General features: G+C 42.3%; 3 protein-coding genes across 3 annotated transcripts; all 3 read right to left on the bottom strand.

Moving 5' to 3' along the window:
• Positions 1-24: 24 nt before the first annotated feature.
• Positions 25-2817, bottom strand: lrrc14b (leucine rich repeat containing 14B). The gene is made up of 3 exons (XM_079175471.1): positions 2437-2817; positions 1694-2322; positions 25-1236 (listed from the first exon to the last, which is right to left on the bottom strand). Exons 1-3 carry the CDS (start codon positions 2710-2712, stop codon positions 558-560), a joined length of 1584 nt encoding a protein of 527 aa, XP_079031597.1. The 5' UTR covers positions 2713-2817; the 3' UTR covers positions 25-557.
• A 1079-nt stretch (positions 2818-3896) lies between these two features.
• On the bottom strand, positions 3897-9550 carry LOC306708427 (protein naked cuticle homolog 2-like). Its single transcript, XM_079176264.1, has 9 exons — positions 9444-9550; positions 9319-9345; positions 9152-9231; positions 5874-5928; positions 5438-5526; positions 5124-5219; positions 4879-5014; positions 4598-4735; positions 3897-4510 (listed from the first exon to the last, which is right to left on the bottom strand). The coding sequence occupies exons 1-9, from the start codon at positions 9466-9468 to the stop codon at positions 4080-4082; spliced, it is 1077 nt and encodes a 358-aa protein (XP_079032390.1). The 5' UTR covers positions 9469-9550; the 3' UTR covers positions 3897-4079.
• A 1999-nt stretch (positions 9551-11549) lies between these two features.
• gatad1 (GATA zinc finger domain containing 1) lies at positions 11550-13298 on the bottom strand. Its single transcript, XM_079175539.1, has 5 exons — positions 12890-13298; positions 12622-12744; positions 12470-12529; positions 12124-12307; positions 11550-12044 (listed from the first exon to the last, which is right to left on the bottom strand). Exons 1-5 carry the CDS (start codon positions 13073-13075, stop codon positions 11854-11856), a joined length of 744 nt encoding a protein of 247 aa, XP_079031665.1. The 5' UTR covers positions 13076-13298; the 3' UTR covers positions 11550-11853.
• Between the last annotated feature and the right edge of the window lie 590 nt (positions 13299-13888).

The raw sequence follows: 13888 nt of genomic DNA, 5'->3' as shown, positions 1-13888 counted from the left end.
TTATTGGTGAGACAAAATGAAACAGTTACAAGTATACTTGCTTAATTCAGATCTGTCAAATATGTGCTGTCTACATTTAAAAATGCAGTTATATAAAACATTTAAACCAGAACATGGTCAAAAAAACATGTAAGAAAATATATTAGGCAAACTTCAAGTATCTACCTTAATACATACACGTATCTGCACTGCACATCTGTTGGACGTACTGAGATTAAAGGGATTCTCTGTTGAGACAATATCTCGTCAGGAATGGAAGTCGTGTGACGTTAAACCACAGTCAAACAAATCAAACCGTTTTGGCCTTCAGTCATGCTTAGGAACAGTGATGCCAGTTTGCCAGCTATCTGAAGAAGCACTTCATTAAAATAAATCGCTGTCTTAAGTATAGCCTAAAAACAACGCAGTCTTGAAAATAACTCATTGTCAACAAAGCATGGACATTTCTGGACAGTTTGAGGATTCAGCTCTGCTTTAAACAAATGTCTAGATTTGTGTAAACTTGAGTTCATGACCCATCTCTGTCCGTTTACTTAAGCCCTCCACAGGCAACCCCACTAATCATCTGTCTGAGCCTGTGACCTCCTGTTGTTCACCTCAGTTATGCTACCGATGAAGTTCCCAATGATGCTGGTAAAAGATTTTAACATGGACACTCCCAGCTCTTGGTTGGTCTCGTTAATCTCTGGGTCATAGGCCCCCAGGAGTGGGGAGCACACCTCCACACTCCCTCTACCAGCTCCTTCCAGGATCCCCATCAGCTGACCCCTGACCTCCTGAAACAGCTCCTTGTTGTACAGCAGTAAATCTGAATCATTAAGAGGATATGTGACATCCTCAGGGTAACACTGGCGGGGAACTGGCATCTCTATATATTTTAACTTGGGAAAACCCACAGACAGCATGGAGAACAACCTCAGCAGGGCGGCAGACGTCAGCGGGTTCCCCAGGAGTTTGAGCTCCTCCAGCTCCTGACAGCAAGTCAGAGCATTCGTGAGGGCGTCCATGTGCTCGTCCTCTATGTTACATTCTTCAAGGGCCAGGCTGACCAATGTGCCTGAGCAACGGCAGAGCAGTTTGTGGAAACAGGTGGGGAAAGTGCTGAAGATGTCATGTCCGCTGATGTCCAGACGGACCAGGAACTCGCTGTGGAGGCTGTTCGACAGGTAGGTCATGTCCAAACGGTTCAGGCAGCAGTTGGCCAACTCCAAGCACTGCAGCGGAGTGTTGAGGGGACTGGGTAAAGAGAAGAGAGGGAAAAGCAGTTACATATTATGATTCGTGTTGGTCCTCATGATGGATTTGTTATGTAGGATTGGTGCCAGAAATGCCTACAGGTGCATCTGTTTGGATGTAAAGTTACAGGTATATGCCAGATTGTGATGGACAGCTCTGTTGTTCGTGATTCGTGGGCTACATCCAGCATGTTTCTGGCTAACCGGCCTTCTGTCCTCGCTCTGGCATCATGTCAGCAATTTTACCAAACAAAATACCTCCCATTGCCAAACAAGAGCCTTAAAGCTGCAATGTGCTGTGGCTCTGGTTGACGGTGATGATTGTGAGCTATATTAAAGCTTTTGATGCTGCAAAGAGCACGTAAGACAGACACCAGAGCCATCCATCTCATCCACATAACTACAAACAAGGACACCTTGTTGTCTCTCTTCATCCCTCCCTCTGTCCATTAACTCACTTAAGCAGTCTGCGTAGGTGTCCAGTTAGAGTTGAGAAACCAACAAAGAGCTCAGTCAGGCCGCTCTGTTGTGCCAGCAGGTTACCGATGGTGGACAGCACATCATCATCGTCAGAGCCCAACCTCCTAATATCTAACGCCCCAGCCGGAACGGTCAAAGACTTTAATTTGGGGAATTCCACCTTGGACAGCAGCACCTCCAAGTGCGGGGCTTTCAGGGGAACATTGTGGACTACCTCCAGCTTTAAAATGGACTCGGTGTCTGCTAGGCGAAGAACATAGAACAGCTGCTTGAGGGAGAGGGAATCGGCCCGAAAACTGACAAAGCGAAGCTTCAGTGGACAGTAGCGGAGGAGGACGAAGGTCTGAGCCACCAGCTCATAGTTGCGGCCTGTGATGAAGCCGTTCAGACGGACATCAATAGACGTTTCAAAGACAGATGGGGATACGTCGTCGGCTTGCATGGCCACCATGGTCTCATAGCAAATTTGGGTCAGGAGGTGGGTTCTTGCCCATCGACCCAGGGTGGATTGGCAGGGGCAGGGCTGGTGCTCGATATCCCTCAGGGCAGTCAGGTCCACCACATGCAGGCTCTTGGCGTACGTCGTTGGAGGAGACAGCACATAATCCTTTGACAAACAAGAGTACATGAAAATAACAAGTCAATGCAGCCAAAAACAGAAGAACTGAAAAACATGGCGTAACTAAAACATGAGGATGACATATGAAGACCATCTAAGTACCTTCAGGCCAGCCAGAATCGACTCCAAACAAAGCCGGCAGGTGCGGGAGGTTAGGTCCATCTGACAGTCGACTGTTGCTCCCAGGAGCCTGTGTAAGTCGAGCACAGGAAGAGGCCATGTCTGGACCAAAACACGCAGCAAGTCCGCCTGCTCATGGAGGTAGCAGGCCTTGAAGAGAAGTGGGTAGAGGTTAAAAGACATACAGTTGAGGTTTTCCAGAGCACTTGGTCCACTCTGAATGAAGCCCTCAGCAGCAAGGAACCGCAGTGACTTCATGATTCCAGGTTTTATCTCGGTTTTGGTCTCTCCGTACCAACAGGTCTGAGTGTCCTGGTTGTTGAGCGCTGCAGTTGAACGGCGCTGAGGTTGCTGCTTTTTTGATTTCCTCTGTTGCTGTCTGTCTGGGTGTTGTGCATTTGTCTGGACCCAGGCTCGCGGTGGTGAGGCACGGGGGTCGCGTGGTCGGTAAGAGAGTGGCGGTTATTAATAGAAACAGCTGTCTCTCGTCCTTCGTCGGGCACAGTGTCTATTTGCATCTTTTGCCAGAGAGATAAGTAGGAACAACATCTGAATGCCACTGGGAAACGTGTCACTATTCACAGCACCTCTTTGTGAGGCCTACACTACTCGCATGAGCTGCAAGGACCAAAGAAAACAATGTTGTGAGAGCAGATATAGAACATCAATACAGGAACAAGCAGATCTCTGACTGTGATACACAAACATCGTCAGTTTGTAATGTTTAATGCATTTGAGAAGGCAGCTTGTGATAAGATGGTTATCTACTTTTTGGTACATCCACTTTTTTCCCCCCAAACCTGCCTTAGTAAATGGCTTTTGCTACTCTCAAATTTCATCACATGGTTGCAATGCATTATGGTCTCTTGAGCCTACTGTCAGTGGAGACATGAGTGTCTCTGCGTTTTCCATGATGGACTTCTGCCGATATAAACGCAGGTGCCGAAAACAATCGCAATAGATGTTTACCATTGTTTTAGACTCGTGACACATATTTTGCCATGCTTACTGTGCTGCACAAAGCTCTGAACATAAGTCTGTGTTTTGTCACTGATCCGGAAAAATTCAAACACTATACTGTGGTCAGTGTAGAATATATTGCGGTTGTCTTATATAGTGGTTGTCTTCCTGTTATTGAGTAAAAGGTGTCACTACCATGCATTGAGGAAAGGCGAGAAAACAAAGCCAATTCCAATATTATTGGAATATGAACAGAGTGTGACTATATCAGAATAAATACCCTTTCATTAAAAAAATACTGTATAATAATTTCTACATGATTCTAGTATATTCAAACCACATGTATCTCTACAAAATGTGCATTTAAATAACTTTAAAGCTGAGTGGAAATCTACCTGAGAGGAACCTGTCAATCTAAATGGCTATAGAGGTAGAATTCAGTAAACAGTAAACTGACCTTTCCTGGATTTAGTGAAGGTAATCTTTTCAGGTTTGTTTGCGTTAGATAACAGTGCTTCAGCCTGATTCCACTACACACTGACTATAAAGTAAATGAGGTGATCCAAGGACCTGCTGAGTTGCACTCAACCTCCAAAACGGTCACATTTCAGGCCGATAGTCTACACCACCTCTTCTCACCTGTCTCACATGTGTTTAAAATGCATTTACGAAGGGTGGTGGTGGTGGTGATGATGATGATGGTGCTCGTGGTGGTGATGGTGCTCGTGTCTCTGGGCTCGAGAGGACTGAAGGTTGGAAAATAGTTCCCTGTCTGCCCCCGGTGTGGATCGAAGGTGCGAGGCATCTTGTACTCTGGAGCGAACCCTCTTGCTGTGACTACGTTGCAGGACAGTATGTGCTGCAGGCTGAGACCGGGCAGGATGGCACCATGACGCGGGGTGTTGGCCGTGTAACCTGCAAGACTTTCCCTGCCCTCCATTCCTGTCTTTCCCCGCTGACACAGCCTTGCTTTTCAGGGACTGAGGGATAGAGAGGCCTCTGGAAGACTCAGGGGAGATGTAGTTCTCTCTGATCACCACAGGGTGGTGCTTAGGAGCAGCGCGAGCATCCTGGCTGGGCTCCTGCGAAAGAGATTCTGTGAAGAAGAAAAACAACTTTAATTTTATGAACTAAGTCTTTATATAAGGCACAAACCACAACAGCAATAGAGGAGTTTCTCTACCTGTATTGTCAAACTTGGAGGTGTAGTTTTCGATGCCAGCTAGATCCAGGTAGTGGTTTCTGCGCTCTATGTTTTCATCCACGCAATAGAATGTTCTCAATGGGTTTCCTGACTCCTGAGACGCACTCTGCTCCTTCTCTGTGTTTAAATGAGAGAGGGACATTCTCATCACAGCAGTTAAATACCACTGTTCAGACACTTGAGAGAATCTTTATGTCTTTAATGTTTGACCCTCAAATGATGTCTACAGTTACTAAGCCACAATAGAAATGTCCCTTTACCGATATGTAAGATGTTCTCAGGATCAGCTGACGGAGTGACAACTAGCTTTATCTTCAGGGGTGTGTTGCCACCGTAAGGCGGCTTGACTGACGCCCCTATAACCTCATACATGGAGTGCATCATACTGGTCATGTCCTGCAGAACACACACACACACACACACACACACAGATACATATACACACTGTGTACAGGCCAAGCTGAAACAGTGCTTCATTTGAGCAATATGCATGAAAGAAACCTACTTCTTTGGTGACCTTGCCACTGTTGTCAAAGTTGTACAGTGTGAAGACCCACTCCTGCTGAGTGTCCTCATCAGGCACCATGTTACACTCGGTGACCTGTATGTGCACACATCGTCAGGAAAACAAGCTTATTACTGCTGCAAAGTGTGGGTTGACCCATAGGGCCTTCAAAACCGGTAGAGCCTCAATGTGTGATTAAAATACATTGTTGAATAGTATCAGATGCGTAACTTTACAAAGAGTCAGGAGTATACTCATACAGACATACTAGAATCTCACCTATCTGGTACTTCAATAGAGAGATATACACTCACATCAGCATTGCTCTTCTTCTTGGCTTGTTTATTGACCCGGAAGTGGATGCTGTTACCTCCATCAGGTGTCTTCTTTGGTGGCAGAACCACTAAACAACACACAGAGCTGGACTATGAACGTCGTTATCCAGCAGACTCACAGTTTGAGGCTAATTATTATAATTGCGTTCACATACTGTACCTTTCCAATTAAGTTATCCCTTGTTTTTAAGCTCTATTTTCAATAAACGTTAAGCAGCAAAGAGGAAATTAACATAATCCAAAGGTGGAAGTTTTCCCACACAAACACCTGGTAATGAATGGAGGTGACCTATTAAAGCGTTTGTATTAAAACTCTCTGATAATGTACATCTACACAATAACAATCAAGCCCCTTAGAATACATAGAAAGTGAGAAATCTCAGTAAGGTGCATGTTGCAGCAGTTCTCTACTCACCTTTAAGGTTGCAGTTACGGTCCGACCTGTTTGCCCTCAATTCTACGTACAAGTTCTGTGAAAAGAGTGACAGGGAGTAAATCAACAGAGAGCGCACATGTAAGACAGGGAGAGGGGAAGAAAAGAGGAAGCAATTAAGAGCTTTTCATGTCCCATGAGTGTGAGGATCGATCTCCAGATGTGAGCAATGCTGAACATCTGTGGGTTTTGTGTCTTTCTAGAAAAACTGCCAATGGCTCTCCTTTGATATCTGTCAAGAAAATTACATTTAGAACATATTTGTATCAGATGCAGCAGTGATATGAATCTTTTTTTCATTCCCCTACAGAAATGAAAACAGAAATATTATAAGTGAGACAGTAAGACAGCAAAGGAGCGAGAAAAGGAGGTTTGGGCATTTCCTAGTTGGTTCTCCTCTTAAAACTGTTGACATCTTGAGCTTTTCTCCACTGACATGTCCCTGAAGTTTCATATGATAATTAAATGTAAAGTCATGAAGCCAGATTTACTAGAGACAATAAATTCCAGCCAGTGGGATGCAGCGCCAACCTATTGAAATGCTTTAGTTAAGTTAACTATAAAACTTCAGTCCATTATAAAACTACCAACCCTTAAGATTCATGTCCACTTCTGTGATTTAAAAAAAACATCCGATCAGACGTATACTCGCTCCTCTCTCAGGTAGAAACCTGTCTGCTCTGCAAAGCAAGAGAGAACTGAAAGCGCCAACAAGACTCTTCTTATCTGTCACCACAACAATCCATCACTAACGTCACACTGATGCTCGGGCAGATGCAGATGAGTGCGCGCCCACACACACACACACACACACACACACACACACACACACACACACACACACACACACACCAATCTCTCTCAACACCCTCGTCTCTCTACCTGCCACGCTCTGCCTGCTGTGAGGCTTTGATGCTGGGTTAGATTTCAGGGGAAAGAGGGTGGAAAGTGGAAGAGATGTTGCAGGTAGCAGAAAGGTGTGCACACGATGGCATCAGTATTCTGTTTTACACCCTCATTATACATCAGCCTTCCATGCATCCGTCCCGATATCACAAGAGTTTCAAATGTCAGCAGAACAGTAACCACCTTTGTCTCGGCAAGAATGTCGAACAGCCTTTCTGATAACTTGATACCTGGACAGGAAGTTTCACTGTGGGGACGCAAACATGGAGACATGATGCTCTGGTGACTTCAGTCCTCTCATTTTAACGGCAACGAGCTGCAGTGACTTTGGTTTTAAGGGTCCATAAAACGGTATGAATTATGAAACAACCTTATACAAAAGCTAAAACTACTAATTCTGGAGTGGTTTTCAAATAAAAGAGGGAAGTAATGGAACAAAATGGGTTTCTTGGGTGGATTATCTGAAGTATAATCACAAAAAAACAACCTTTTCAACACTTGAAGTGCACACTCAAGACAGAAAAACACACACATACACACACACACACACGCACACACACAATCAATTACAGCATCACAAGAGATTACAGCAAACAGGTTTGTGTTTCTAGAGAAAGTGACGTGACACCTGAGTCACAGCTATTTGACAGGTAAATATTCAGTTAATGGGTCTGTGTGTGTTAAGAGTTTTAGAGCTGGAGCACATTTTATGTGTCACTGGTTATCTTAATAAACAAGAATACAATACATTTCTCTAACTATTTTTGGTTTTTATTTTTTTTTTAAACGCCACATTTATCTTCGCAATCATTTTTAGGGTCCATGTCGTTTTTCTTTTATCTGTGGAAAACTCTTAAAATGTAATGTTTCATATCGAGAACACAAAAAGAAGGTTCATGTAAGACTAAAAGCTGAGAGAATACAATTTAAAACATCTCATAAATGATGATGTCTTTGCCGTTTGCAGTTTACAGTGGTGGCGTCATGGAGATTCAAACTATATTAGTCGGAAAATCAAATCGCAGGAAGATCTCTGCTATTAACAAGCACAGAAACTCCACCACAACCTTTTAAACAACTTGGCAGAGTCAACATCTTTTTCCAAGTTGTGTAACTTTCCAGACCTTTCACCCAACACTTCATAAACCTCAAAACAACAACACTGGCAATAACTTTTTGCAGTTGAGCAAAAAGATCAAACAAGCTGAAGAAAAGTGAAAATAGCATGTTGGTTGTTTTTCTAATTTCACATTTACATCATTTACTGTTTTTATAAGCAACCCATTGGGATCTTTGAAAGGACATTAAACATCTGCGATTCACTTTCACCACAAAATCTGGTTTCATGAAATGTTTATGGTTAATAGAACAGTATGTGACAGTTTTCACAGTCTCCGTTGAATAACACGTAATGAAGAGGACATTTTCTCTTCAACAGTAGAATGCTTCATTAATGCCAACAGTCTACATGTGATGCCATTTACGCAATCAAACACCCACCAAACACCCGCTCCCCACATCTTTTTCCTCTCCCCCTCTCACAGTCTGTCTGACTGGAGAAGGAAAGCAGTACCAGATGTGGAGACCTTTTTTTTCTTTCAGCTGGATATAAAGACCTTGCTGTTTGGAGGGGGGGGGGGGGGGGGGGGCTGTGTTGCACTTCATAGACTTGGAAGTCTCTTTATAGAGAAGGAGGAGTAAAGGGCGGAAGAATAAATACACGACTACCTCCAAACGTCTTTTATGTCTCTTGGATGTGATGTGAGCAAATACGATTTATCCCAAAACTGGCTGAACTGACATGAAACCAGTATGAGTGTTTTTATTGCTTCTTTCGTCAGAAGGGAAATAGACTTTCACAAAATATATATATATATGAAACTCTCGTACATTTAAGAAGATGTTCTGGAGGAGAAATCTGCCCTTAAATATAGGCTGTGTATGTATATATATTATCCATTTAAAGTCAGATCCGGTCATTTCCTCGCTTGATTCATAAAAGAAAAACAACTTCCCCCACATCCTCTCAGATTAGCAGTATATCTTTAAATTAACTCAATTATTGACTATTGTATCAATAAAATCTCTATCGTTTGGATGTGAATAAACATGTGCACAGTTTCAGGTGATTTAAAGTTTCCTTCCATCACATTGTCGAGTCTTTCTGGTGATCTTTCAACAACAGACCATTACAGTGTCAAATAAAACCAGAAATAAGCATCGTGGGATCTCTTTTTGTGCAATCCCGGAGGTGGGAGTTTTACTTGCGTCTGTATGTGTTTGACCATTAAGATGTCGGCTATTATATAAACTAAATATGCATTAATTAATCATTACAAAAATAAATGTTCTACCTGTGTCAGTTTGGTTTTGTGGATGCGGATGCGCTCCACCTCGCTTTGACAGGTCAGCACATTGGAAACCAAACTACCACCTGCAGAACATAAACACATTTGTGAACACATGAAAGAAGTAAGAAGTAGTTATGTTGTTTGTACAGTTTCTGTGCTGACTGGCTTACCTTCAGGACTCTGTCTGCGTTTCGAAACTGTCCAAACAATGAGAGAAAAGACAATATAACGCAAATCAGAGGCGATTTAATCTATTTTTAAAAAAAAAACATTATGATGTCATTAAACACCTCACCCAGTTTGGACTGGAATTTTCCCATTCTCCTGCCTGATGGCTTGATCAAGAAAAGTTCATGATGTCCGATCCATGAGGGGGAAATCAATGTGACATTTGTGCCAGAAGAGCACCGGGACACTACCGCAGATATTCAACCACAGGCGAAGTGAATCTGTGAAGTGAGATATCCAAGAGTAAAGCAGCAGGGCGAGAGGCTTCACGCCTGCGCATTTCCTTCTTTGGTTACAAGCGCGACAAGCTGTAGAATAGGTAATAACGCTCGCCCCCTGAATTGGACATGCGACATGTAGTTCTTTTCACGCTTTTATTTTTTTCTGATACATTTTCTTAATTAGCTGTTTGCTAATTACAATGTCATGCTTCATTGGTTACAGAAATTAAACTCACAAGGGAGACACAATCTCCTTAAAAGCAGAAAGCTCGGATGGCAAACTTCTCTAGGAAAATGAGCAGAACAGCAGCGGTAACAAGTTATAATCAATATTGAGTAAACTAATCGGCCTCTAATTGTCAAGAATAAGCACTTCTTTTTTTTGGTTTCGTTACAAGACACCTTGTGTCATGCTCTCAGGGGCTGTTTACATTCCTTTTATCCTGGTTAGTTTCTTTTCCTCCTCTTAGTAATATGCTTAAATTCAGCGGGTTGTCTCGTCTGATCTGAGGTCGTAGTCAAATTGATTGTCGCCCCGGAGGACGACAGCGTGGCTCCACTAGGGATCACGTTGTCAGGATCGGGTACCCCGATTTAACTGATATTTGGAGGGAGAAATTCCCTGATGGTACGATGTACACCTGGAGCAATAAAGACTACTCCAGGTGATCACGTATAGACTTCTGGCTTGTCTCTAAAACCTTAAATACGGACAGTATTACAGTCAATGTTTTAACACGGTCTCTGTCCGAATTTAAAGAAATGTGAGTTATATGCCTTAAAAGGTAGAGATAGAACTTCTACCTGTCAAGATAAAAGTGAACTATTTAGGCATCCTTGTAACCAAAGAACAAGACCGATGTCTTCCTAATTTTAGTCCAATGATTAAAAAAGTATAAAATAAATGTAATCTTTGGTTTTAAAGAGATCTGTCCTTAAAGGGACGTGTCCTCTCATCTCTAGGTTTGTTTATGTTGCATCCTCTATTTCTTGATAACAAAACTACCCCAAATAAAAAATAGACCAATTGCTGTTTCATTTTCTGTGGAAGAATCGTAGACACTATATTCGAAAATCTGTAGTCATCAATTCCTGCAAAAATGGTGATCCTGACATTTTGGACTTCTCTACTTTTGTGTGTGACTTTGTGTCGGAGTGTTTCATGTCCAGCTGATGTTTCTTTGGTTAACACTGTTGACATCATTGTGGTAAAAGGTGTTCCTCACCATCCTGTGAGAATAATAACCGAGCTATTCGCTCTCTTCAGTGTGAAGTTGTCTCAAAATGTATTAGCGATGTTTTGTACAAAGATTTTGCATTATTCTATGAACGTGTTATAATTGGATACTTTATCTATGACAGATAATTTGAGGGAAGGGCATATATCATGAATTTATCATTTTTGCCAAATTCTATATTCATAAGTGTACGTTTACAAGCCAAAGACCCACTTTTTGTGTTTTTTTACAAAGAGTTTGAAATGTATTTAAAAACTCTGAAATGCTTTACCAACAAAAAGGCCATAAGAGCGGTACTGACATCACTGCCTGTGATATGTTTGTAATTACACAATCACATAAGGTTTGTGTCTTGGTGTCTCCTTTTTCTTTCTATATTATTTATTTAGATTTGTATGCTTCTATTTTTGTCTATTTTTTATTCTCTGCGGTTGCTCCCCTGGCATGTTAGTTTAAAAGTCTGTATTTTGACATTTCTTACTGACAATTTGTGCAATTGGTGAATAAAAATTGTCAAGAAGAAGAATTAAATCTTACTCATAATCTGTATGATCTTGATTTTGTTTCCACATCGCAGAACCATCAACATGTTCGACAGTCTCAAGATCACACCACCGTAGAACATCTTCACACAACTCGGCTGTGAATAAGATCTATACGGGTTCTATCACCGTAACTTTGCCAACATCTTATTGTAGTAATAATAAATTAACATACACATATTTACAGTTTAATTCACAGAAAGGAAAATAAAAAGGGCCTAACTCTATTTCCCACAACTCCATCAATGAATAAATACAATTTTCTGAAACAATCACAGAGGTGGTGGTGGTGGAAAAAGAGCTTTTTTTGTTTATAACTAAATACAAAAGTAATATGTAAACAACTTGTTTGATATTACAACTGGTTTCTGAAGTAATGGCATGTGGGTAACCATTTTTTTTGTTTTCATTATATTACATAAATGTACATAGGTCTGTTTTAAAGCAACACACTTTAAGTCCATATCCCAGCGGTGTTAACTGCTGCCACTGACAGACTCTTTGACGGGGAGGGCTGGTGTCGGGCCGATGTGGGTCCAGATGTAACCTTTCTCTGCTCGGATGGGGATGGTGGGGAACGGAGAGCTCCGGGACTTGAAATATTCAGAGGGGGCGTGACACACGAACTCCAGGAACTCCATCTTCCTGGGCAGATCCTCCTCCGGACCTGATATAAAAACAGACTGTTCGTAACTTGTCACATACAGGTCTTGAAAATGGTCAAATGTTAACCTCTCATTGCTCACCAACGATGTATGTCCCAGGATCAAACAGGTCCTTTGGGCTCGCCTGTGTGGGGATTAACCAGGTCAGTGCAGCGCTCTTTTCACAGTACTGGTCCTGCACGAATCCTCGAATCTGAGCATAGTACGGCTTCCCGTCTTCCTCATCCGTTACCTTGATCACATCTCCTGTCTGGTAGTATACACCCTGAGGATCCAAGTATAAACATCAAGACAGATGCATCACTGGATGAAGGTTTAGTACAACCGCAAATAGTTGAAGCTGCAATAAGATGAAGAACATGCTGAAAACAGATCAGGAAATGCTTTCAGGTGAGTTATATATTGAGCTGAAACATGAGGTTACTACCTTATAAAATACTGATTCTGATGTGATGATTGTTGCAACAGATTCTGGTGCTTTGATTGGCTGAGGAAAGAGATCACACACACATACACAGGGGTCAAATATATACATTAATAGCACAGCACAATAAGAGAAATAACTACATTCATATTTACATTTTTTAGCTTGAATATGTGTCTTCTCCCCTTTCCTTTTGTTGACACCTTCTTCTCGGACGCGGGAGCTTTGTACTTGGTGCTTCTCAGCCGTGCAGACCTCCTGTGGATCTCCTGCTTGGACTATAAAGCAACACAAACCAGGTATTTAAGTTCCAAATTAGCGCCATTTGCCCAGCTGTGTTGGCCTCCAAAATAACCACAGAGGCTGGGCTGCACCCAGAAACATGACATGTAAAAAAGGCACATTTACACACAGGAAACATACCTGCTTTCCCCCGCCATTGCTGGGCTGAGTGATGGAGGACATGGAGGGTCCCGACCCGCCGCCGCCGCCGCTGCAGCTCTTCCCTGTGCAGTTGTTGCAGAGGATCTCTCCCTGGTTCCCTTTCTTCCACATCGAGGACGAGGTCGTCTTGCAAACAGCACAACATGGCTTCAAACCCAGCGGCATCGTTAAGGGAACGAAGAAATGAACGTTATAACTACAGCAGACGATGGCTGCTCGCTCACCAACACCACACGTGACTCCTTCTTATGACACCAATACAGAGACAGATGTTTCCTTTATGCGACAGATGTGACAACAGATTAATTGCGATAGTTACGACAGCATCAAGTTGCAACACGGACTGTTTATTTTCGCAGCCAAATCACCGCCATTGCGAACGCCACTGTTTTCCTCTTCTTCTTCTTCTGGTTTTACGGCGGTTGGCATTCATCTTATTGGTGCATTACCGCCACCTGCTGCTCCGGAGTGTGGGTCACACTTACAATCTGTACCCCGAAACTAAACAAACGAATAAATAAATAAATAAAACAAACACACTGTTTTCTTCTTCTTCTGTTGCCTCTTTGACATTGGCTCTTCTTCTGTGGTTTGCGATTCCTTAGTCAAGTGCCACTACTGGACTGGGTGAGACGAACTGTTGTGTATGGTGTATTGAGCTTTTATTGTTAGACACAATATAAACTTAATTATTAAATAATTGATACAAAACCAGTATGAAGGAATACAGTAAAAATATTTAGGGGAAAACAAAAAGAGGACACACAGGTTGGTTACAAAATGTTCAGTACAACAGTCAGCAATGTATTCATGTAACATTCGTATAATGTAATGTCATTTTTGGTGATAAATATGTTGCACAAAAAGTAGTTTGTGACTCCACTCCAGCAGGGGGCAGTAATTCAGTGAAATTGCCGCCAACCACCGTTAATGTGAAGAAGAAGAAGAAAAGCGTCACCGTTCAAAACATACTCAAAG

The sequence above is a fragment of the Pholis gunnellus genome, assembly GCF_910591455.1.
Source record: "Pholis gunnellus genome assembly, chromosome: 16".
Classification (NCBI taxonomy): Eukaryota; Metazoa; Chordata; class Actinopteri; order Perciformes; family Pholidae; genus Pholis; species Pholis gunnellus.
Note: the sequence above shows the minus strand (reverse complement) of the source record. Positions and strands in the feature narration are given on the sequence as shown.